At 53.7% G+C, this 25506-nt stretch overlaps 3 protein-coding genes across 4 annotated transcripts; 2 read left to right on the top strand and 1 right to left on the bottom strand.

Moving 5' to 3' along the window:
• Positions 1-4172: 4172 nt before the first annotated feature.
• On the bottom strand, positions 4173-12395 carry SPATA2 (spermatogenesis associated 2). 2 transcript variants are annotated; one of them, XM_053958744.1, is made up of 3 exons: positions 12309-12395; positions 9269-9707; positions 4173-7931 (listed from the first exon to the last, which is right to left on the bottom strand). In XM_053958744.1, the coding sequence occupies exons 2-3, from the start codon at positions 9584-9586 to the stop codon at positions 6678-6680; spliced, it is 1572 nt and encodes a 523-aa protein (XP_053814719.1). In that variant the 5' UTR covers positions 9587-9707; positions 12309-12395; the 3' UTR covers positions 4173-6677. The 2 variants fall into 2 exon arrangements, with proteins under 2 accessions (XP_053814719.1, XP_053814718.1); XM_053958743.1 differs by lacking the exon at positions 12309-12395 and having other exon boundaries at positions 9269-11084.
• Positions 12396-12796: 401 nt separating this feature from the next.
• Positions 12797-18050, top strand: RNF114 (ring finger protein 114). The gene is made up of 6 exons (XM_053958858.1): positions 12797-12944; positions 13665-13815; positions 14283-14389; positions 14866-14980; positions 15811-15918; positions 16082-18050. The coding sequence occupies exons 1-6, from the start codon at positions 12826-12828 to the stop codon at positions 16145-16147; spliced, it is 666 nt and encodes a 221-aa protein (XP_053814833.1). The 5' UTR covers positions 12797-12825; the 3' UTR covers positions 16148-18050.
• Positions 18051-21573: 3523 nt separating this feature from the next.
• Positions 21574-25248, top strand: SNAI1 (snail family transcriptional repressor 1). The gene is made up of 3 exons (XM_053958591.1): positions 21574-21657; positions 22183-22686; positions 23907-25248. The coding sequence occupies exons 1-3, from the start codon at positions 21579-21581 to the stop codon at positions 24086-24088; spliced, it is 765 nt and encodes a 254-aa protein (XP_053814566.1). The 5' UTR covers positions 21574-21578; the 3' UTR covers positions 24089-25248.
• The last annotated feature ends 258 nt before the right edge of the window (positions 25249-25506 follow it).

Below are 25506 nucleotides of genomic sequence, written 5' to 3'. Positions count from 1 at the left end.
GCTGGGAACAGCTCTGAGAGCACATCTCAATTAATGCCACGGGAAACAATGCCACAGACGTTTGCAGTTTGAGGGCCAGGAACGAAGTATAAAGCAAAAAAGAGCTGGAAATGGCAGTCTCCCCTCAGAGCACATCCCAAGCCAAATAATGAGCCTTCACCAGCACTTCCCAAGGGTAACTGAGCTCCTGGGGAGGTGTTTCACAGCAGTGCTGAGCTCACCCCTCAAGACACAAAGGCTGACCCTGAGCTGAGGAAACAGGCTTGGAACAGGGGATGGGGCAGGTGCTGTCCTTGTCCCCTTCTGCTTCTGCCACGGAGTCAGCCCGTGCAAGCTGTGGCCAGTGAATCTGTACAGCCCCTCCTCCGTGGGCACACCCAGGCACTGCTGTGGCCACTAAATCCACACGGCCGTGGGCACACCCAGGCACTGCTGTGGCCACTAAATCCACACGGCCGTGGGCACACCCAGGCACTGCTGTGGCCACTAAATCCACACGGCCGTGGGCACACCCAGGCACTGCTGTGGCCACTAAATCCACACGGCCGTGGGCACACCCAGGTTCCCGGTGGCACACAGGAGAGGAGGAGGAGGCCTCCTCTCCACCCCAGACTGCCCGGTGGGAAGGCTCACCAGGGATGTACCAGTCAGCATTAGTGCACCGAGGTGTGAGGAGGCTGCTCCTTCTCAGACTTGCTGGATAGCAGCACGTCTTCTCATTAACAGTTCATTTATGTGTCTGGTGTTTGCACATGTGCAATGGTGGAGCCACACAGAGACTGCTCCCACAGCAAAGGCAGCTCACCACAACCAGCCATGCTTCAGAAAGGTGCCTGTGAAAATTCCAGGCGAGGCACTTAAATTCAAGCACCTTGACACAAAGCTACAGAGCAGATTTTACTTACTCTGGGAGAAAGCAGCATTTTTCTCTAAGGAGTTGATGAGCAGTTGTGGGTTGATTTTTCTTTTTCTTTTTTTAAAGCAGGTTGATGATGAAAAATCTCAGAACAGTATGACTATCATGAGAATGATTTCTAAAGCAGGAAGCATGACAGCCCCACACCCACAACAGCAGAAGCAGCTGCCACACACAAGTTGCCAGGGCTGCTCCTGAGCCACTTACAGCCATTAGAACTCTGACAGTCTTCAGGGCAGAGGCCTGCACAGTGCAGAGTTAACTCAAAGCCCAGATAAGACAGGAAAAACAAATGGGAGCTATTACCCAAGTCAGAAGGTATTTCACATCCTCATCTCAAAGCAGGAGCTGTGTATGATAAAGCCCAGCCTGAGCAGAAGCTCCAGAATCGCCATCACTCACATTCAGGATTTGCAGCACTCAGAAAAGATCTCATCAATAAGAAATATCAATAATTAAAGCAATCTCTAACCTCATGTAAAGTTCCCTGCAAAATGACTTCAGTGCCTCCCAGACTCTGAATGCTGGAAGAGAAATTTCTTCTTGATGCCAAGGGAAAAAAAAAAAAAAATCAGAGCAGGTTGTTTCATTTTTATCTGGAACATTTCCACCTGTCCACCTTTTTTCTGCACAAAGCCTTTCCACATTCACTGCAAGCCCGTGCCTGACACAGGAGGCTGCTGGGTGTCAAGATGACTTTCACAGCCCCTCTGCTCCAGCGCAGCAGCAGCAGGAGCCAGAGCTGCTGCTGCCAGCTGGAGGGGACGGGGAGCAGGGTGTAGTAAGCACATTTCTCTCTCTCTTAAGATTTTTTATTGAGGTGCACAGAGAGAAATGAAAGAGAAAACAATTTCTATTTCTGTTCCTTGTTTTTCTCTTGTAGAATGTGTTTAGAAAATTGTTTACCCAGAGTGAGCACTTAGTTAGATCATGGTGGATTGTTTGGGCCTGAGAGCAATCGGATCCACCTGTGTCTAAGCTCTAGAGAACGAGGTCACGAGTTGTAAGTTAGTTAGATATAATAGTTAAAAAAAGTAACATGTAATATTTAATATCCTCTTTTATATAACATATTAATGTATTATAACATAATTATAATAAAGAAATCATTCAACCTTCTAAAATAGAGTTAAACATCATCATTCTTCCCATTAAGTTCACGAACATCTACAACAGCAGGGCACCCCACGGAGCAGCAGAGAGCAAAGCCCCGAGCCTGCTGCTCTCGGGGTACGGAAACGCAAACGCGGCTCTCGGGAGCCTCCGGAGCGCGGCCCAGGGCGGAATCATCCTGCCTGCTCTGGAAAAGCCTGGGCAGCTCTGCCCGACAGCCTGGCAGGAGCCAACGGGCAGCACCCCCGAGCAAGGCAGCGCTGCCCTCCTTCAGAATGCCCCACGGGAGCAGATCCTGTCTCCTCAGGGAGCAGCAGCTGGCTGCAAAGAAGCGAGAGCTCCCGCCGTGCCCGGGCTCCGGAGCTGTGTCACCGTGCCAGCAGCGAGGGGAGCAGCGCAGGAGGGCGCAGCCCGGAGCGGCAGGGACGGCCCGCCCTGGGCGCTGCTCCCTGCTCACAGCCCGCTCGTCGCGCAGCTCCGCACAGCAGCCCAGGATTAGAGCTGCCTCTCCCGAGCCCGGCTCAGAGCCGGCGGCAGGCAGCTGCCCGCTGCTGCCCTGGCACCGGGACCTGCACTCCGGGCTGCCCACGGAGCCCCCCCGAGCAAAGCGTGCCGGGCCGTGCCAGCGCAGAGCCCCGTGCCCGAGGAGCAGCGCCTGGGCACACGCACAGGTGAGAGCTGTGCAGCGAGGCTGCCCCGCACAGCAGCTGCTCCCTGGCTCTCCTGCACGGAGCAGCCTCAGCTCTGTGGCTGTCTGCAGGATTCGGGAGGTGAAGGAGCTGCTGCCGCACCAGGGGCCTTAACCCTTTGCCTTCCCCCCGGCACTGTAAGATGTGCTGCATCCTCTTCATCTTCACCTTGGCCCCGAGTCGGTTTTTCACAGCGGAGTGCAGGAGTACAAAACCACAAACCTACTCAGTTACTCACCCCCTGACCCTACATTTTCAGACTGGCAAGACCAGTTAGAGAAAACCTTTCCCAGGGGAATATAATCAACCATAAAAAAGAAAAGTACTTACAATCTTGGACAAACACAGCCACATTCCATGATTTTCAGAAGGAATCACAGAACACCTTTCAGAAATAACAAACAGGGACACTTGCAGCCCGATCCAGTTGCTGCTGAGATACCATGGTAATGATCATGCTAAAAGGCCCAATTCACTCTGATTTCAGAGCCAAACCAGGTACATCAAGAGTCACCTCCTGCTTTTCTCCCAGTCTCTCTGGCAGTGTATCAATTATCACCATGCTCAGATTAGCTCCTGTTTCTAAACAAATACTGGAAAGGTGAATTTCTTCCCCTAAAAACATCCAGCATAGTTAGCAATGTGCACTAAATGCTCATAACCTACAGCCATCTTCCAGAAAATAACTTTAAGGAGCTGTCAGTTCAAATCATCAAGTCTGAACTACTTAACCGTGTATGGAACCTTTAAGCTTCTGTTGAAAGCCAAAGACGCAGCAAACAAGCTTAGAGGTCTGCAATCAGAGATGCCAGGCAGCAAGACAGCTTACAGGCTTGTTTTATATGCACCAGAAATATGTCAGCTCAAGAAGCATCACGGTGTGAGGCAAGATTTCCTGCAAGAATATTTTAGTTACCTGGAGCCTGATTTTTATAATCCTCCCTGGTACTTGCAGCAACCACAACAGACCATAAAACGCTTGTAGGGCGGGCACTTCGGCATTCACCTGACATGCTTTTTAACACAAGGAACAAACAAAAAGAATGATCTAGTTTGGAACTTGAGGAGTTATCCTGCTCCAGAGCTAGCAGGATGCAGAAGGAGCCAGAAGGCCTAATTCAAGTGCCAAAATGTACCTCAGCAGCATCACACATCTTCTGGGAGATGCAGCTTCGCTCGGGAAGGCAAGTGCCACAGAGAGCCAAGGCTGGGATCCATGGAGGGAGCTCCACATGGCCCCAGAACCTGCTGCCACCCCACCTGAGCCCGCTGCAGGCTGCTGCCAGAGCAGCTCACAGGCTCCACGGACACTGAGTCATGCTGCTCAGGCTGGAGCAGGGGATTTGTTTCAGCAGCTCTGCAGGCAGCAGGCGCAGCCCCAGGACAGACCCCGCGAGCAGCGGCTCACGGCATGCAAACGCAGTTGGGAACAGACAGCTACATGCACACGCCACTTTAAGAAAAGAGTGAAGCCTTTTCTTAAAGGCCTCTTTATTTTTAAATTCCTTCAAAACATAAATTAATTTAAACAAATCAGATGCAAAACACCTGCATTTTAAATTCGCATATATTTTACTGTATCAATCACAGCAACCTCATACAGTAAGATACACAAAAATAGAGCATGGTATCACTTCAATTCAACACAGGTTTTACTACAGGATTCCATGACATATATACAAAGGACTTCTCTTTTTCAGAGCAGGTATAGCCCCTGCCCTGGTCACCATAAAAATTACGTGGCATCACAGTTTTAGTTATTCACTGTAGTGTGAGGAGCCATATGGAAATTGAACTGGTGAACTAGAAGATACACTGTAGAGCAGCCAAACAGGCATGAAACTGCAGAAGGTGAACAAAACCCAAAGAACCACCAAAATTAAAACCACCCTTAGACTGCATTTTAATAGTAAAATTGTTTTTAAATTCTTCACTATATACATAATGTATCTACATTTGTGTCATATTTATATATATATATATATTTATAAAAAACATACAAGATTGAAAACCTTAAAATCATTCACTTAAACAATATTCACCCCAACCTTCAGGGTCAGCAAGGCAGTACCTGCCCTTGACATTATGCTCAGTTGCAGTCCCATGATTCAGAATTTCCCTGATTGTTAAACACACTCTGTTCACTTTGTTTCTTAGTGCAAACTGGACAGTAACGTATTTTTCTCAGCCCTCTGTAAGACCCAGGTTTCATCTTATTTCCATAATGCTTCTGACACGCAGTTATGGCTAAAATTGTTTTAGCTATTTTACAACACTAGCCTATGTAATTTTCCCCTCTACCTACCTGAAGCCCCCCACCCCAGAAAATGTAAGACAAACAATCATTCATGCATGTTCCTGTCACACAGGGAGTGATGGAGGTTGAAGCTGAGAAGTCTAGACTCTAACAGTGATTAAAAACCCCAAAGTGAATCATTTCAGTGCAAAGTGGACTACGGTTTACATCTCAGCTAGAGCTCTTTACAGATATTTTAAACACATTTAATTCTGCACATCAGATTAGGTTGCCTGATACGTTGTGCTAACTAGCTATAGTTGGAATGAGGGAGTTAGGATTCTTAGGGGTTTTCTTTTAATAGAAAACTAAAGTCTATTCATAACCTGGTGGTGTTTGGGGGTCAGACTGTACAGAGCCCAACACAAGGGAGTCCTGGCTCTCGGGCAGGGTTCCCAAGTGCTACAGCAAGAGACAAAGGTTATTATCTGATCCACATCCATAACTGATGGGTTCACTTGAACAGGAGTCACAATGAGCTCTGATTTTTAACCAGGCCAGTGCTTTACTTGCTGGACTACATTACAGACAGACTGGCAGTGAATTTGGGAGCAAGCAGAACATTGATACTTACAATTTCCATAACCACAAAGAAAAAGCGTGCACTGAGAGCAAATCCTGCAATTCTTAGACAAGACTCCACCCAGATGAGCGCCAGCCTTATCAGAGGGAAAAAAATGTCAGATTAAAACCCAAGAACTGATCAGAGCCAAGAACAACATTCTGCCACAGTGGCTATAATAAGCTATGAAATACAGTACAAGGAAAAACAAAAAGTCACCTGAACAAAAAAACCCAGAGAGACTTCATAGCTATAATGATTCTACCACTTTTAAGAACTCAACATATTAAATATTTATTAAAAATAAACTGTTTCCAAATCACCTATTTACAGTACAAAGAACAGTACTTAAACCATGTGCAACAGAAAGAAAATGGACACTCCAGGCATCATCTGAGTGACATAGATACAGGATCACCTCTTTAAAATACCATACAGTGAAACCCAGAAGGATGATATTGGCAACACCGGAAAATAAAGCACACATTGTCCAGATTCAGGTTATATAGCTTGAGATAAACAACCAGGAAAGAAGGGGAGAAGGAGGAAACAAAGACAAAAGGAAGAGAGGTTATGGTGTTTGCATTTTGGAGATCAAGAAATGCAGACACACATCAAAAAATAGTCCTTGTTGGCAAAATAAGCCATTCTCGTATTTCCTGCACATTCTGAAGTCATACTTTATCAAAAACTGGCAGTGGTTTCATCACTCACAGAAAATGACAATCTTAATTCTCTGATTTTATTTTCAAATACTGCCTGGTTTTATTTGGGCAAGATATGATATAATAGGAAGGTATGATGTCACTTTTTAAAAATACAACAGCTGCCAAGTTTTAAGGAAAAATGTGCTCTTCTGCCCCATGTAAGTTAAAAAGCAATGCTCGTTTAGGAGTTACCTAAATTATAGCAGCATGAAATCTAATGGATCTGCAGCATCTGTGAAGCCACAAAAATCAAGAACTGGCACCTGATCACTGAACCATGGTTCCAAATATCTGGACATGTGATTTTGGCAAGAGGTCAGTTTGGAGTCAGAACATTAGTTAGGATAGCCCTTTCCTCTCCCCCTTCCCTTCCCTTCCCAAACACTCATCCGGTCTATCTGTAAACCACGTGGGACAGCTGGGATGATTTGTAGTTTAGCTGGTTGTTAGGCAGGAACCTGTGCAGGTCGCTCTTCCTGCAGCACGGGTCGTAGTAGTAGGCGTTGAGGCAGGTGTCACACGAGACCTTGGAGCAGAACGTGCACGTGTTGGCGGCTCCCGAGCGGTTGCAGAAGCCGCAGCGCGAGGTGCCCGAAGGCTTGGGCTTGGAACCGAACTGAGCAGCTCTGTCTTGACTCTGAGTCTGTGATGTGTACTGAGATTTCTCCCTCAGAGCCGAGGCAGGAGACAAGCCATCGCCTGGGAGTGCTTTGATGGAGTAGGAGCTCTGTTTCACTGCTGGGTACTCCTGCCTCGAGCCGAACAGGTTGTCACACTTCTGGCAAACAGAAGCGCCACAGGGTATGCCACAGTTCTGGCACTTGGAGGAAGATGTCTCTTTGGCTAGGTGGGTGCGTTTGTGGTAAACAGGGTTGGCATCACTTTTTAACAGCCATACATCAGGCTTAATAGCGTCTTGTCTTTTAAAATTTAACACGCTTCTAGAATCAGGGTCAGTATATAAATCTAAGTCCTCTTGAGCAGAAAAATAGGAGCTGTAAGGGACATTTGTTCTTAGCATGCCATTGTGATGAGAGGAAGCTGGCAAGTATTCATCTGAACACCCGTGTGGGGAGCTGGACATGGTCAGCAGAGAGGGCGACGGACGGATAATTTCATCTTTAATGTCATCTTCTGCATCGACCAAAATCGGCTCCTTCCTGAGGCTCAGCGAGCTCATCAGCGGTGGTTTCTTACTCTCCCAGTAGCTGTCATACGCATCCACTGACTTGGAAGGCTTGCTGACCTTTGGCTTGTAGTAGTCCTTGGAGGCGCGCTCGCTGGCCGATTTCTGGAGCACCATGCGCGCCATGGACGTGTTCAGCGCCTCCTTGCACTCCAGGCGCCGCCTCATGGCCTCCGAGCAGCCCCGCACGTCCTCGCTGCTGTTCTTGCGCTCGTTGATGACATCCACCTCGGAGTAACCCTTATCCTTCACCTGCAGGTGGATCTCCAGAAGCTGCTCGCATTCCACTTTGGCCAGGAAGAGCTCAAATGAAATCATTTTCACTTGAATGGCGTCGACCTGCTCTTTGAGCTTGAACGTTGTTCCCAGTTCCTGGACGTAGCCCATGTAGTTCAGAATCTGCCTCACGTCATCCTCCGCTAGAGCAGACTTCACATAATAAACAAAGGGTCCAGTGTAGGTCTGAGGGGGCCGGGGGGATAAAAGGAAAACTAGGTTACAAATTCAGCGGTGGACTAGATGTTCAGATAATTCAGTGACAGAGACCATGTAATTAAATACAACAATAACCACTCTGAACACAGGCAACTGCCTTGGCAAGATGAGCTCCATTTCTGCATCCCTCCTGCTCAGCAGATGGAAATTCCACATGAGGGAAATTCAAAGTAGGAGAGCTTTCATTCAATTTAAAATCCTGATTAGCATAATGTCCTCCCTGGTGATTTAAATCACTCTGCTCTGCACTAACATTAACTTTAATGCATACCGGACGTGTTTGAATTTACAGAAAGTCTACCATGAAAGGCAAAAAGACCAGGATTTGGGAACCACCCCATGCAGGGACAAGCTGCAGCTAACAGGAACTCAGAATGACTGCAGAGTGCCAAACTCCAATTCAGCTTTAAATATGCTTGAGGTGCACCCTTCTTTATGTACTGTTACTACTGTCAGTTTTATTTAATTTAATGGATTCAAAAACTTCCACTAAAAGAACCCCAAAAGCAGAGACATGAGTTTCTGCAAGCTGAAATACCCTCAGCATCTGGCACACCTGAGGGATGTGCTTAGCCCAGTCCAGGCTGCTCCGAGTGCAGGCAGGAGCAGTGTGGCCATCACAGGCAAAAGACAAAACACAAAACTCAACTGCAGAGAGCTCCCGATGGGACTGCAGCACCCAAGCCCAGCAGTGAGATCCCGCTTTTCCCTCTGGGAACCTGCCTTAGGTAGATACATTTGAAAGCACCTTAAAATCAAAACATCAGGAACTGAGCACTGACAAGCAGATCAAAGATACTCTGAAAACAACTCTTCTGCAGAAGTTCCTTCACCATTATCATACAACTTGTGGGAACCTCAGCAAAGCATCCACTTGAACACACACCCTGGGTTTAATACCTGTGTCCAGTAACAGCTGTGGCAAGACAAGACAAACTCTGAGTCAGCTTGAACTAATCCAGCTTGACCACCCACCATAGTGAAAGCCTCTCCAAGTAGAAATAAAACAGTGCAGCAGGGGAGGCTGAACAACAACCTTAAATAAGCTCTTCTCCTACTTTATACACATTCTAATTGCAGAAAGAGCTTGTACTTCTGCTGTGGGGATACTCTCATCAGCACAAACTTCACTTATTTTACATAGGAACTTTCCTATGGCTTCTGTTTACCAACTGAATATCTATATATACATATATAATGCTACAAATGGAAAAAAGAGAAGCCTTCAAAGGAAATGAATGAAATGCGTTCACAGAAAGAAAAATAAATCATGTTCTCACTATGGTTACATAAAAAAGTCTTACCTTAATGTTTTTGAACTCCTTTTTCCAGGGGTACAGGAAGAGATTAATTCCAACTGTCTCAAGCATGTTGAATGCATTATGGAGACAATGTAAACTTGAGGATTTCACAGATCTCAGGGAGTTTTCAGCCATCTCGTAAAATTTTATCAACCGGAATCTATAAAAGGGATCAATTTTGGGAAGGCAAAGTAAGGCTGCTGCTGCCACTCGCAAGTACTCATCGTTAATAGGACGCTGCTTGCTGTCAGAGGCGTTCAGTTTGCATTCGTGGAACTGTACATACTTCCTAAATAAATCGTCTTTGTATTTTGTATCCATTGAAATCAGATTTTCCCTCGCGCTGGAGGCAGCTACCTCCTCTCGTTCATGGTTATTTGGCAGTGGGTTGGGTATCTGGCATTAGGGATCTTCAGCAATGGCAACTGTCCTGCAATAAAAACTGAAAACAAACACGAGTCATCCCAGGTGCACACAGCCCAGCCATCCCCTGCCCCTCGGGGCTCTAACACGGCTCACAGAGCTGCAGCTCCCTCGCAGCCTCTCCAGGACTCTGAAAAGGCACAGGAGCCACGGAAATGCCACTGTCCTGCTTTCCAACGTCATTCCCTGCTCGTTTTCCAGGTCCCTGCCCGCTTTGCTCATTTTGTGAAAGCATCTGCTTTTCCCCCTCGCCTCTTGTGGCACAGGGCTGTCCCTAGGCTGCGCAGGTTTATTGACTTTGCCTTTTGATTTCCGACAGTTTCACTGACATTCCTCCTGCTGGTACCTCCAAGCAGAGGAGGTGCTGCAGCCCCCCACTGCTGCAAACCACAGCCCAAATTCCAGCTGAAAGCCGGCAGCTGCAAACACCACTGGGATCTTTTTGGCAACAAAGCTACACCTGCCACCTTCAGCTGGTTATGGGAACCGAGGAACACCACTGCTGTGCTTCTGTCATGTATGCTTTTGTTTTGTTATGGATATACTGCTCTGCATTTCCAGTGCACTGAGCTCACACACTGAGCTGAAATAGCTGGTGACAAAAGAATCTCCCAAATGCTGCTTTACCAGAACCAAGGTAATTACCAGGCCCACAGACTCTATCTGCAATGCCTCAGGAACTTGTGATCACAAAGCAGATCACAAAGCAGACCACAGGCTTTATTTACTACATGAAAAGACAAACCAGCTCTTGACCCGAGGGGAGAGGAGCTGGGAGAATTCAGTGCACTGTTTCAGATGTAGCCAGTCTCAAACAGCACTTCAGAAAAGACTTTCCACCCAGTATTAACTGCAGCTGCTAGAACACCGATCAACACTCCTGTTAAAGGAAAATAGCTGTTAAGAGTAAGACCAACTGAAGGAAAGGAGCCAAAACACAAAACACCAACAACCAAGAGGCCAGGGAAATAAACAAACAACAAAATCAACAGCCTGGCAGTTAACATTCCTTCATGAAAGGCTGTGCTCAGTGCCAGCCCCGTGTGGGGAAAGTTAAGCAGCAGTTCTGCTTCTCCTCCAAGGCACACGCGCTCCTGTCAAGAGACAGCCTGTGAATCACAGGAAATGTGGAGTGCTAAATTAACATCTGAGCATAAGGGCCAGGAGCAGTCCCTTCCCTCCCCACGTTCCTCCGCAAGTTGTGCAGGATGAAGTCTGCGGACAACGACAGCAGAGTCTGTTCCTTGGCAAGAAGAGCTGCACACGAGGATTGCAGAGAGAGATCTTTGTCTGGCACGTCAGCACAACACCCCCAGGACACGGAGCGATCCTGCGCCGGCAAGGAGCTGCATTCAGCACGACAGCTCTGCCATCCCCTCTGCCAACACCCACCAAACAAGGCACACGTCAGACACGGCAGGGTCAGCGAGCCCCAGCGACGGGAAAGCCCTTCCTCGAGGCCCTGCGGCTGCCAGAGCCCCAGCCAACCCTGACTGCGCCCCGTGCCCGCAGCCCGAGCCAGGGCACGGCACTGTGCCATGGCACCGCCTGGCAGCCCTGCCAGGGCTGCTCCGGCACAGACCGCCCGCAGCCCGGCCTCTCTCTCCCCGTGCCCGCAGCCCGGCCTCTCTCTCCCCGTGCCCGCAGCCCGGCCTCTCTCTCCCCGTGCCCGCAGCCCGGCCTCTCTCTCCCCGTGCCCGCAGCCCGGGCTCTCTCTCCCCGTGCCCGCAGCCCGGCCTCTCTCTCCCCGTGCCCGCAGCCCGGCCTCTCTCTCCCCGTGCCCGCAGCCCGGCCTCTCTCTCCCCGTGCCCGCAGCCCGGCCTCTCTCTCCCCGTGCCCGCAGCCCGGCCTCTCTCTCCCCGTGCCCGCAGCCCGGCCTCTCTCTCCCCGTGCCCGCAGCCCGGGTTCTCTCTCCCCGTGCCCGCAGCCCGGCCTCTCTCTCCCCGTGCCCGCAGCCCACCCAGCAGCAACATCCATGGTTACGGGCTCCGGAGAGCTCACGACGCGAGCAGGCACGGATAAATATAGGTTTTAGCAGCTCCCCGACTGACAGAAGGCACAGAGGAACGAGGGCGCTTTGCTGCGAGGTATTCAGCCCAAAGGCCACCGGCCCCCGGAGGTGTGAGAGCAGTAACTGCTGACCAGAGCCCAGCGCCGGCTGCTGAGACAAGAGAATGTTCCCAACCGTGTCCGGGGCCAAAACCTCACCCGGGGGCACCGGCCGCTCTGGCCGCGCTGCGCCGCTGCCTCCGACAAAACCCGAGGCAGCAGCAGGGGACACACGGGGCAAACGCAGCCTCCTCCCGGCGCAGCCCGCTCCCGCCGCGCCCGGGGCCGCGACCGCCCCAAACCGCTCCCGGACGCGGCCACCGCGAGCGGCGCGGGAGCGGCGCCGAGCGCGGGCAGCCCGCGGGCCCCGCGCCGCTCGGGGCCGCTCCGTGCCCGGGACACTTGTTGCAGAGCCGGGTCGAGGAGCCCCGGGCACCGCCTGGGCCTCGGCGCCGGCACCGGGAGCTCCCGCCGCCCCCGGCCGCCCCGCCGCCCTCGCTGTGCCGCGGCCGCGCCGCCCGCCCGCCCGCCGGGGCCAAGCCCCCGCTCTGCGGCCTGTCCCGTCCCTCACCGCTCCGCTCCGCCGCCGGGACCCGCCGCCGCTCCAGCGGAAGCGCCCGGCGCCCGCGATGCTGCCCCGCGTGCGGACGCGCTGCCCCGGCAGAGCCGCGGAGGCCCGGCCGGTGCCGCGGACGGAGCGCGCCCGCCCTCACGGCTCGGGCAGGGCCGCGGCGGCGGCAGCGGCGGCCCGGAAGTGAACGGCGGGGCGGGAGCGCTTCCGCCGCGTGACGTCATGGGAGGGAGCGCGAGGGGCGGGACGGGGCGGTCCGCCGGGGCCGCGCTCCGGGGGGTGCCGGGAAAGAAGCGGCCGTGGAACGGCTGCGGGGCTGTGACACCGTCGGCCGTTAGGCCACCGCCGTGCCCGGAGCGGGGCCTCGCCGCGCAGCCCGCCGAGCCGGGCCCCGCCCGCCGGCAGCCGCCCGGGGACGGCGGCCCCGCCCACCGCCCGGGTCACGCCCACAAGGCGCGGGGCGGGGCCGGGCGGGGCCGCGCGTGCGCAGGGCCGCCCCCTGGCGGCGCGGCGGAAGATGGCGGCGGGCGGGCCGTCGCGGGCCCCGGAGCGGCGGCCGGACCCGCTGTCCCGCCTCACCTGCCCCGTGTGCCTCGAGGTGTTCGACAGCCCGGTGCGCGTCCCCTGCGGACACGTGTGAGCGCCCGCCGCCGGGCCGGGGAGCGGGGCTGGGGCCGCGGGGGCTGCGGGAGGAGCCGCGGGGGCTGCGGGAGGAGCCGCGGCTCGGGCGCCGCCGGGGCTGAGGGCAGGGGCTCCGCACGCTGCTCTGCGCCCCGGCAGCGGGGCAGGGGAGCGGCCTCAAGGGGAGAAAACGAAAGAAAAGCGGGGGGAAAGGAGGGCAGTGCTCTTCCACTTTCGCTTCCCGTCTCTCCTGAGGAGCGCGGGCATGCGTGACAGGACAAGGGGCAGTGGCTTCACACCGTCAGAAGGCAGGCTGACGATGGATGTTGGGATGAAATTGCTCCCTGGCACAGGTGCCCAGAGCAGCTGGGGCTGCCCCTGGATCCCTGGCAGTGCCCCAGGCCAGGCTGGACAGGGCTGGGAGCAGCCTGGGGCACTGGGAGGTCTCCCTGCCATGGCAGGGGTGGCACTGGGTGGGCTTCAAGGGCCCTTGCAGCCCAAACCGTTCCATGATTCTGCCCAGAAGCCGAGGGCACAGAGCACTGTGCGACAGCAAACAGTTTTGGGTGTGACAGCCTGGGATCCTTCATGCCCAGGAGGCAGCAGCTCCTTCTCACCCTTCTTTATGGAGTCTCAAGGCTCTGTTGCTCCTTTGGGCAGAGGCTGTGCAGGGCGGTGGGCACTGCGGGTGCCCTGAGGGCTGTCTCACCGCCTCCTCCTTTTCTCCCGCCTCAGCTTCTGCACGCCGTGCCTGCAGGAATGCCTGAAGCCCAAAAAGCCAGTCTGCGGGGTGTGCCGCAGCACCCTGTCACCTGGGAGCAGAGCTCTGGACTTGGAAAAGCAAATTGAAACGACAGAAACCACTTGCAACGGCTGCAATAAAAAAGTATGAAAGTGTTTGGAAATTCAGTACATGAGATGTGTCCGCCTAGGGGAAAATAAACTGCTTCCTCCTCAGCTTTCTGCAAAATCAGGTCAAAGTGTTTGTTCTGAGATGTGCTAGAGGTGTTTGATATAGGCAGCACCCAGATGCTGACATTCTTCCCGCAGTTTTTTGTTGTTACCTCTTCAGGAAATGAGTTTCAAATGAAAGATTCTGATTTTAAAGCTGCAGTGAGACGTTGCTGCTGTGAGCAGGGGTGTATGGTGACATACCACAGACAGCAGAGTTACAGCTTAACTAACCTGCAATTGAAATGTTTTCTGCTTGGCCAGCTGGAGTGTTTGGGGTTTCTGCTTTAACCCTTGTGCTGAAAACTGCTGGGGTTTGCACGTTTGCTGCTGTGGTTCAAAGGCGTGGCAGGGAGCACAGGTGCTGTGAGCTCACCTGCTGTGCTCTTGTTGCCTGCACAGATGTACCTGTCCAAGATGCGCAGCCACGCAGCCTCCTGCTCCAAGTACCAGAATTACATCATGGAAGGGGTGAAAGCTGTGACTAAAGAGCCCCTCCACAGCACCAGGTAACGCCTCTGCTCTGCCATCCTGCCCTTCTCTGTCACGGGAAGGAATTTGGGAGTAAAAGCAGACTTCACCTCTTTGCTCAGTTTGGGTGCTGATTTTTCTGTCGTTAAAAACTGAGCCTTGATCCTGCAGCTGGCTGGGCCCAGGTAAACTCTGCTGCTTCTGCTTGGCCACCTCTAAGATCAGGGCATTCTGTAGATGCAGCTGGTTTTTAAAATACCTTGGTCTCCTGTTTGTAGTCACCCACAACGGAGGGAAGTGGGGATTGGTGGCAGTGCACTCTTGTGTGTGGCTAGTGGGTGGTGCCCTGGCATTTGAGAAAAAGGTGATAAATGGCACTTAGTACATTTGCAGAAAAAGTCTAAGTACTGAGCTCCCTAAAATACTGTTAGGAGTTTACAAACCGATTGCTAAAGCTACATAAACTATTGCCTCGAATAATGTGCATTTGTAAATAGCCTTTTCTCCCCAACAGGAGCTTCCCGAATCGCTTCACCTTCCCTTGCCCGTACTGCAGCGAGAAGAACTTTGATCAGGAAGGGCTGGTTGAACACTGCAAAGCTTTGCACAGCATGGATGCAAAACAAGTGGTAATAAAAAGTCTTGGTGCAAGAATTGCAATGAAGTCTGGTCTTAAAGCCCTTTGAAACAATGAGTTAGAGAGTTTTGAGTTATGTAGGTGTAATTTCTGCTGTTCAGTCAGTGTGGCCTGGTGTGGTTCTGCTGTCACCTTTCAGTGGCTCTGTGGTCTCCACACCCACTGCAGCTGGGCCACATCCTCTTTTCATCCTTGAAAAATGGCACACATTCAAATTTAATTAGGCACAGCAAAGCAATAAAATGTAATTTCGAAAAAATGTCAGACATTTAATTTTCTCCTTGTTTTTCCCCTTGTTTTCAGCAAGAAGGTACTGTTAACTGCTAGGGGAAATGCTTGCAAAAAATAGCGTATCATTCTATGTGTGATACTTCCTCTTATGTAAGAGGAATTGCAAAACATGGAACTGAATTGGAAACTTCCATTTTTCTGGGAAGTTTTTTGGAATTCCAAATTATTTGGGGAAATAAAGTTCCTTTTTTCTCTTGGAGAGAAGTGAACTTTGCAGAGAAGACCAAGGAAACTTTCCTGCCACGGTGAAACAAAGGCTGAAATCTTCTAAAGCAAGAGGCTTTAATGAGTTCTGATTTTCAGGACGAGGGAGCCATTCCATTTTGGGGAACTAAGACATGAATTAGAATTATTCAGGGTTATCTGAGGCTTTTGCATTAAATGTCCCAGCAAGTCATTGGCCATCACTTTGCATAGAGAACAGTGACAGCACAAACCTTGAGCTGCACTCCCCCGGGCTGCCCCTGCCCTTTGCTGTCAGCATTTAAGCACTGAAGCACTGGACCTGACTGGCTTTTTTTTTCCTTGAAGGTTTGCCCAATTTGTGCCTCAATGCCGTGGGGGGACCCCAATTACAGGAGTGCTAACTTCATGGAGCACCTGCAGAGGCGACACCGCTTCTCCTACGACACCTTCGTGGTAGGTGTTCGCTCGCCGGGGGCTCCTGGAGCTCCCTGGGCACTGCCATGCAGCCCCAGCCTGTCCTGGCGTGCCAGGGCTCAGGCACCTGCAGCTCCTGCTGCTGCCACGGGCACCGAGCAGCGTGGCTGCTGCAGAGAAAGCCTTTCTGCCTCTGTTCCAGGATTACGATGCTGATGAGGATGATATGATGGCACAGGTTTTGATGCGCTCTCTGCGGGAGAAGTGATCCAGCCAGAAGATTTACTGCAAACCCAAGCTTCCACGAGGGGGAAATGCCCAGCATCCTTGCACTTCTCCCTGCACATCCCAAGGTTAACTCAGGCATCCAGAAGTACAGAAGACTTTAATCCTATCTCAGTTTTAAATCCTGGTTTGATATTTCTGTACCATTCAGTCTTTCGGTATCATGGTCTCTGACATTCAGCCCTGTCAGCCCCATTTTTCTACTTGCTTAGACTCAGTTTCATTGTAGATCAACACGTGGGAACCAAGGCTTTTTCCTTTACCTATGCCTATAGGTTTCTTTGGAAGTTGTGTTTATTTGACTGCCTAAAAATCACAAACATTCCAAGTGGAATGGCCTGAACTAGTTAATAAATACCTTCCCAATCTCATTTACCTATCTCAAGTGATTGTATGTGAGGTGTACTGGTAGCTCTGTTCCCCTTTAGTGAGACTTCAGGTGCTAACTGTAACTGTCAGACCAGCTCCCATTAAGTGACCTCTGAGACATGTGATTCCATAATGTTTCCCAGTGTTTCAATCCTTACGGGCAGCCTCCCGACTGTATGGAAAACATATCTTCAGTATGAGTGTTCAAACTGCAAACTTTCCTAGGAAATCTTTGCACTGTGTAAAAACTAGGTCAAAATACTTCAGTTCTATGCATGATGATTACTTTCCTCCATACTCTTACTATAATTTCTAGCCTGGAAAATGATCTTTAGTGTTGGTCTTAGTTAAAATGCATAATTTTTTAACTATCTTAGCAAATATTAATCAAAATTGCTGGCTTTATGATTATATTGGTGGGTTTGAAACTGGTTTCCTAGTAATTTTAAGCCTTATGCTGATAGGGGAATTCAGAAGGTTTTTTTCAATACCTCGGCTTTCTATTTAAACTAAAATTTTAATATTTGTTCTTGGGTTTTCCATCTCTCAAGGCAAGCTGGTGGGAAAACTTAGGAGTAATTCATAGCACTGGCATAGCACTTCCTTTCTGCATCACAGATTTTATCAAATATTTTGAATTCCTGTTCTTCATTTCAATGTTCCTAAAGTGGCTGAAGCTGTACTTGGATTGTTTGCCGTCTGGCAGCGTGTGTGTGGAGTCAGGTGTAGCTTTCAAGGAAAAGTAAAATATAGCCCTGGAAGCAGGACAGTTACAGCCCCTAGTCTGTGGATACTCAGTGTTCAAGCCTACGCTTTTACCATGAGGATTCCTTAATTTTAATGTGATGCTTTCATGAAGTTCACGGTGGAGCTGCTGAGATCTAAGGCACCTGACCAGGACCTGTAAATCGGAGCCTTGAGATGTCCAATGCAAGCGTTGTAATTGGAGCAGTGGGCCTGCACCACCCCAGAATTGAGCAGTAATTAATTGATTTGAGCAGTAAGCTCCTCCCATCGTGCTCTGCAGACGGCAGGATGGCCTTACCCTGAAAATAATGAAACGCACTCCAGCTAAAACCTCCTGATTCAACCTTGTGTCCAGCCAGACCTCTGGCACCTCTCCGCTGCCCTTGGGGTTTGTGTTTCTTCCCCGTGGCAGGAGCTGTTGCACTCTCATCCCTGAGCCCGTGCGTGGGGACTGGGAGCCCAGTGCTGTGGGGCTGGGAGATGTGGAACCTGGTTCTGTGGGGAAAGTGCTGTGTTTGGGGTGGTGGTTGTAGTGCTTGGCCTGCAGGGAGGTGACGGGCTGTTGTGGATCTCTGCGGTCTGGTTACAGTGCAGTTTGGTGATGCCCATTGCCAGGAATCCAGATTCCTGCTTCTGTTCTAAGTGCACTTCCATGCAATTCTGATAAAATGTTTAAGGAGCAATTAGAAGCTTCCAAGCAATTACTTTGTCATGTTTTTGACTTTTGGAGACAAGTTGCAAATAAAGGCCGTTTAATTTATAAAATCCTACCTTTGTGTCAGCTCTTGTCTTTTCTTCCTCCTGATCCTCGTGTTTCCTTTGAGCAGCCAGAGTGTTTGCACTCCCTGATTGATTTAAAGCCAGGGGTGAGAGGCACCTGTGTGCTGTGCACAGCCTGCACTCATCTCCTTTGGGTGCTGGGAAAAGCCTTGGTGTAGAGCAAACCGAAGGCGGTGAGCGGCCCTGGGAAGGGTGCCGTGCCCCGCCGGGGCTGCTGGCGCCTCGTCAGCGGCTGATCCTGCAGCGCATTGTGGGGATAATGCAATCGGGCCAGCCCGGACCTGTGAAATTCCCCTTGTCTGGCACAAGGAGTCCGCCCGAGGAGCACAATTAGCGCAGGGAGACACAATGGGAGGAGCCGGCCTTGCGGCTGAGCTATTCTATCAAATTTGTCTCCAGACAACGACTGGTCTTAATAGGTCTGCTAAATTGTTGTCAGCATTCATTTCCTAATGCACAGGCATTGCTTCAGGTGGAATTGCAGCGCTAAATCCCCATGGTCTCTTTAGGGATGAGATCTTGCCAAAGTGTAAGTGCTGTATTCCAGGTCTTCGTGTCACCTGACTGAAAAGAGAACAGCAAATTTTCTTCAAGGCCTTTGCCCAGCTGTACTGGACACTCACCGGTGAGCCCACCTCAAAAAGGATTAACCAACCAAGGCTGTGTTAAGTCATTGAAAAGCAAATGAGGGATGTGTTTTCAGTCCTAAAGCTTTTCTTTGGTTTAAATATATTAAAAATTACAGTGGAGCATTTGCCTGTTTTGGGGGTGGGTTTGTGTTTGTTTTTCTGACACACGGCTTTATGTTACAGTTGCATTGGTCTGTGCTTCATTCAATTTTACGGGCAAATTACATTATTCTCTGGGTGGTACAAATGAGGAATGTTGAAACCACTATGAAAGCTCGCTTTTCCTTCCTTACTCCTTCCCCAAAGCTCCAGAAAATACTCAGCACTTAGTGAAAAACAGGTGTCATTGCTACTGGCTTAGATCTCTCTTCTAGCTCTTCTCACATTTATTCTGTCTTTACAGATGCTGGGGTTTAAAAAAATAATTCCGTGGAGCTTCTGGGAGCTGCCTGAGTGCCCCGTGCAGGGAGTGAGGTCCCTCGCCCAGCCCGAGCGCCGGGGATGAGCCCAGAGCAGCGGCGGTGGCTGCTCGGTGCCGCTGACGGCAGAGGGAGGTCTTGCATCTCGGAGAGAGCGGGGCTCGCTCCTCCCGGCCACTGCTGGGCCCCAGCCCCCTCCGCCGGGCTCAGGGGGCTGCCGTGGGTTTCGGGGAGCTTCTCCAGCCTTGCCGCGAGGGTTCACACCCCGTCCCACGGCCAGAGCTTCTCTTTTTCCCAGCACAGCCTCCCTTGGCGGGAGGAGCTCTGCTCTGCAGCCAGATATTCCAGATGCTTCATGGAGACGTGCGGTCAGGAAAGTAGAAATATGAATTTTTAGCAGAGTTGTTGCTCTGGAAGTGGTTGAGGTGTATTCGTGAGCTCCTTGGGCCAGTCCTTGTGCGTCTGGAACTGGAGCTGTGCCACGGGCTGGCGGCAGGTCTGCTCCGAGCACCTTGGGGCTCAGCTGATGCCCTCTCTGGTGGTGAGGGTGGAGCGGTCGAGAAACTCCCTGCCATTTCCAGCCCATGAAGCACTGCCGAGCTTCCCCTCCCCTGCGTCCTGCTCTCTGTCCCCTGTCATGCTGGCTCACAGGCACGGGTAGGTCAGGTCGCTTTCTCCCTTGATCTTGTTTTTTCCCCTAGCACAGGCAAGTTTCCACATACAGTGGTTGGAACAGATCTGATTATTACCATTTCAGAAAGAACCCAGGAGTCGGCTTTGCTTCTTGAAAGAAAACCACCTCGCCGTGCTCCCTGTGCAAGTGTCCCCGCTGTAACCACATCCGCGGCAGGTGGAGGAGCGCGGGGGGGCAGCGGCCAGGGCCGGGGGAGGCACCTGCACAGCCCCGGGCTGCCGCCCCCGCCCGGCCTGCCCCGCGGGGAGCGGCACCTCTGCACCCCCAGAGAACGGGAGGAGCTGACCTTTGTGATTTGTGCCCCCCAAGGCCTTCGGGGGCACTTTTCCCCCTGAACTTCAGGCTGATCCAGGGATGGGTTTCGCAGATAAACACCTGCTGAAAGCCACGGGCAATTCGGCAGCAAAAGAGGGATGATCCAGTACCCGAGCACATGGCTGCAGGGGAAGAGTTTGCAAATGCGTCTGGTCTGGGCAGGATGCGCGTGGCTGGCAGGACAGGCTTTCCAAGCTGTTCCTGCCCTGAGGAAAGGCTGACGGTGAGCTGAGTCCCTGCGCTGCAGCCGTGCCAGTGGAAAGCTTTGCTCCCACTTCTGCATTTCGTGTCGCTGTGGCTAAACAGTAAGATGCGGTCAGCAGGGGCTGGCGCAGCGATGTGTGATGTGTGACGGCTGAGTCACGAGTGGCCCAGCACATGGCCCTTTTCCGCGTGGCAGGGCCGGAGGAGGCATTCCCAGCAGGACCTGCTCCTCCTGCGGCAGCCGCCAGCAGCTGCCTTGGCCCGGGGCTGAGCGCGGCTCTGCAGCAGGTGCCTGGAGCCGTGCCCTGAGCCCTTCCAGCGGGGAAACCCCCACGTGAGCCCGAGGGCCGGGACGAGCTGGGAGCGCAGGCTGCGCTATCTCACTGGCGCATCTCTGCTCAGCGCTGCCCCAGCACCCGCCAGCCATGCCTGGCCACCTTCCCATGGGCTCGCGGCCCCTGGGGAGCGGGAAGCCACAAGGAAGCGTGTGCCTCAGCGGGGCTATGTGACCCGCCCTGCCCGTGGAAACGAGTCAGGGGAAGGCAGCAGGGAAGAGAACAGAGAGCTTGCTGGGGGGACGGATGCGCTGCCCAAAACCTTCCCAGCAGAAAAGAAAATGTGTCGGGGCAGGTGCTCCTGACCCCTGGTAGCAGGAGGGAGTCACCGAGGGCTGTGCCGGATCCATCCCTCTGCCCCAAAAGTCACTGCCTCTTCCCAGAGGACTGTTAACCTGTGAAGCGTGCTTCACCGCAGGGCTGTGTCCCAGCGGGCACGGCAGAGGCTTGTCCCACCCTGCCCCTTAGCTCACAGCCGTGGGGAAGGGAAGGACAGGCAGCAGGGGGTGCGGGGATCACCGCCAGGCGCAGCGCCTTCCTCCAGCCCGCACGGCCGCTCTGCCCGCGTTGGGCACGGGCTGTGGGTCAGTCCAGGCTTCCGCCCCCTCGGGAGCACCGGCCGGACCCGCGGGAGAGTGGCCCGGGGAAACGCCCGGAGAGAAGCCAGGAGCGGCTGATGCGGCGGCGGCGGCTCCGTGGGAGCGGCCCCCGGGCTCCGTCCCTTCGGCACGGCTCGGCTCGGCTCGGCCCCCGGCGGCGGGGCCGACACCTGCCCGTGCCCGCCCCGTCCCGCCCGGCCCATTGGCTGCGGCCCCGGGGGCGGCCCCGCGCCCGCCCCGCGCCGCGCCCCCGGCCCCGCGCGCATATCAGCGGCAGCGGCGGCACCGCGGCCCCGCGGCGGCGGCGGCACCGGGGCTGCAAGATGCCGCGCTCGTTCCTGGTGAAGAAGCACTTCTCGGCCAGCAAAAAACCCAACTACAGCGAGCTGGAGAGCCAGGCCGGTGCGTGGACAGGACGGGCCGTGCACGTGGGGCGGGGGCTGCGGTGCGGGATCTCCCTAAGGCTCCACACAGGAGCGGGCAGGGACTGACCGACTTTTCCAGGGTTGCGGATTTGTTTGTTTGTTTCGGTTTTGTGCGTCTCGTGATCCCGTGTCCCGCGATGCTGAGCCGCCCCCTGGTACCCCGGGGATGTCGGTGGCACCGGTGCTCCCTCATGGGGTGCACATGGGTGCGTGGGGAGCTCCCTGTGCCGGCAGCGGGCGGGAGCGTGGGGTTCTCTTCACCCCATCCCTCGCGGCAAGGCGGGCAGGGGCGCGGGGTCCCTGCGGTGTGAGGCCGGTCACCTTTGCCCCGGGGCGGGCTGGGGTGGGTCCCTTTGCTCCTCCGACTCAGGGGTGCGGCGCGGAGCTCCCCGAGGGATGGCCTGGGATGGGGACCCACTGAGCCCGCGGGGGTGGGTCGGGCCCCGCCGCCCCCGTTCCCGGGAGCGCCGCGGGCCCCGCTGACCGCCGCTTCCTCCCGCAGTGCTGGCCGCCCCGCTGCTGTACGAGACGTGCCCGCTGCCCGTCATCCCCCCGCCCGAGGTGCTCGGCCCCGGAGCCTACTACCCTCCGCTGGTGTGGGACGCGGGGCTGCTGTCCAGCCTGTTCCCGGGCGGCCCGGGCAGCGAGGCTGCGGGGGTCGCGGCCCCCGCCCTGGACCTGACGGCGCTCTCCAGCGAGGACGATGAAGGCAAGAGCTCGGGGCCCCCCAGCCCGGCCTCGGCGCCCGCCGCCGCCGAGCGCTTCCGCTGTGCCCAGTGCGCCAAGGCGTACTCCACCTTCGCCGGGCTCTCCAAGCACAAGCAACTGCACTGCGATGCCCAGGCCAGGAAATCCTTCAGCTGCAAGTACTGTGAGAAGGAGTACGTGAGCCTGGGGGCTCTCAAGATGCACATCCGGAGCCACACGCTGCCCTGCGTCTGCAAGATGTGCGGGAAGGCCTTCTCTCGGCCCTGGCTGCTGCAGGGCCACATCCGGACGCACACTGGTAAAGTCCCCTCTTGTCCCTCTCCCTCCCTCCCTTATCGCCTCCCGCTTCCCTGCTCCGCTGCCCCAGCGAATCGGCGGGCCGGGTGTTATCTGGGAAGATAAGGGCTTCCCAGACCCCCTTGGCACATCTCTCTAAAATGTCCTTTAAATATCCTCTCGGCTGGAACGGAGCGCAGGGTCAAGGCCCAGCCTGTAAATCCGCGCTGCTGCTGCGAGCGCAGGGCCTGCCCGGGAGCCGGCCCGCCAGCGACAGCACATGCTTCGCCAAAATGCCGTAAAGTGGGGCTGTGAGACTGCTGGAGCGCCCCTCCCGCGCACTGCCGTGCCCAAAGCATCCCTCCCTGCCCACAGCGAGGGCTCCCAGCCGGGGCAGAACCTCACCGCAGCTGCCCAGCCACCGCTCAGTCCCCGAGGCGGCGCAGAGCCCCGCTCCCGCACGGCCGGTGCCGGGATGCGCCCGGCGAGGCTCGGCGAGGCCTCGGGCAGGTGCTGGAGGCACCTGTTGGCGCGGGGCCGGGCGCGCAGCTGCAGCCCACCCCGCTGCCGCGGCCGCCCCGACAAAGCATCTCCCGAGCATCCTTTGTGGGGCCGTGGGACGGTGTAATTGTGACTTGGCACTGATTTCACACCCTCTTAACGTACTAAAGATGATGGCTGAAGGAAGCCGGGTAGACTTAATTGTGCTTTCCAAATTGAGCATACACATTTGTTTCCTCCAAAAGAGGCTTTCTGGGAGGAATTCGCCCTGGCCAGGCTTTTCAATGGGAGCCGGGCAGGAGAAGGGGGAGCGCAGGGCTCGGCAGAGGAAATAGCTCCACTCACCCTGGGCTGGCGCCTCGCAGCCGCTGCCTGCTATGATATAATTAACACACAGCGCTCGGCTTTCCTGCCGCGCCGCGAGCTCCTCGCTTGGCTCCGCGCAGCAGACGAGTATCATGTCTTCGTTTGTCCGTGCGACTGCCGTGCTGCTTGCAGATGTTTCCAGCATTAAATTTCCGTGGTTCATAGGAAAGGTTTTTCAGGAGCATACAATTCCCAAGCTGGCAGTTCTCCCCCCCAAGCAATGCTGTACATACCCGGCTTTCCCCCGAACAATAACAGCCAGCACTTCTTTTCACTGTGCTCTGCACAAACTTTGGCTAATGAATGGCTCCTTCTTTGATATTCCCCATGTGTTGATGCACTGGTTAATTGGGAGCGTTTCTCTTTGTCCCATAGGTGAAAAGCCCTTTTCCTGTACACACTGCAACCGGGCCTTTGCTGACCGCTCTAATCTCCGCGCCCACCTGCAGACCCATTCAGATGTAAAGAAGTACCAGTGCAAAACCTGCTCCCGGACTTTCTCCCGCATGTCGCTGCTCCACAAGCATGAGGAGACAGGCTGCTCTGGCTCTCGCTGAGGACTCCCCACGCCTCTCTCGTCACAAATACCCATACCATAACTAGTTTCTGTAGGAGTTAGTTTCCTCCATCGCCATTGCAGTCTACACCGGGCTGGACACTGCTCCTCTGGCCCTTGGGACCCTCACACTCCTCACTTGGTGCCTCCAGTGCAATGCAAGAGCCCGATCATGAAGTTTGCTGGGTTGGAAGGGACCCGTCAGGATCACCGAGTCTAATTCCTGGCCCTGTGCAGGACATCCCCAGAACCCCACCGTGTGCCTGAGAGCATTGTCCGAAGGCTTCTTGAACTCGGGCTTGGTGCCGTGACCACTTCTCCCATCCTGGCATCCGGGGGTGCAGGCCTGCACTCTGCCGAGTGTGTGAAACTCGGGGGCCACGGTGCTGCCCCAGCCCCTCGGCAGGTGCCCCCCTGGCCAGAGGCACTCGGCACCTCGCAGGGCTGGACCTGCACCCTCGCCCTGCGCCGGTTTTGGACACTGCGACCATGTAGCTTGGGGGGGTTGGGGCTTTTGGGTTGGATTTGTTGGTGTTTTTTGGTTTTGGTCTTTTTTTTTTTTTTTTTTTTTTTTTTTTTGGTAACACCATAACCACTTGGTAACTTTTCAGAACCAGTATTTTTTTGATGAAGGACAAGACACTCCCCCCGTACCCCGAGTGTATATAACCCGCCTGTAGAAGGTGTAACTATGCAATAATACAGTATCCCAGTAGTTGTGAAGCAGCTGCTTCTCCCCAGCACAATGACAATTTGCAATGCCTGCGAGATTAACAGTGTCCATGAAAGGCAGGGGTAGCCATTTCAAACCCCAGCCCTGTTTACAGAGCAGCTATGCACTCAAGCACCTGTTAATATGACTCTTAACAACTGCTTTTCAAGAGAACTGTGACTAATAGCAGGCACTTGTCAGCTGATACAATGGTGGCCTGTCCCAAGGCTGTCCATCGACAGGTGTGTGCCAAAAGCCCTATTTATGGGTATTGACAGGTGCCTCCTGAATGCATCTTTCTTTGGACATTGTTTTCATGGAATCATTACAAAGAGGATGTTTACATTTCAAAGGTACACTGGTATTTATATTTTTGTGCCACAATTTTGTACTGATGAAACTTTTTATATAATTATATACAATTTATTGATATTCAATAAAATCGTTAATTTATAATAGGGTTTTGTGGGTGCTTGGGCTGCATATGCAGCTGTACGGGGGGAGCGCTGTGCGGACGCGGGCGCTGGGCTCAGCTCTCCTCCCAGCCGGCGCTCTTGGCCTCTGGCTGCAGGTGACCAGAAAGTGGCATTTGCCGGAGGCAATGCGTGGAGCAGTTGCCTCTCGGGAGAGGAAAGTCCGTCCCTGCCAGGGTCGGAGCAGCTGTGCCGTGGGGAGGGCTGGGGGTGCAGCGATCTCCCAGGTTCTGT

This window comes from Vidua chalybeata, chromosome 17, assembly GCF_026979565.1.
Source record: "Vidua chalybeata isolate OUT-0048 chromosome 17, bVidCha1 merged haplotype, whole genome shotgun sequence".
Taxonomy (NCBI): Eukaryota; Metazoa; Chordata; class Aves; order Passeriformes; family Viduidae; genus Vidua; species Vidua chalybeata.
The sequence above is the reverse complement of the archived record's forward strand: the minus strand, read 5'-3'. Positions and strand labels throughout refer to the sequence as shown.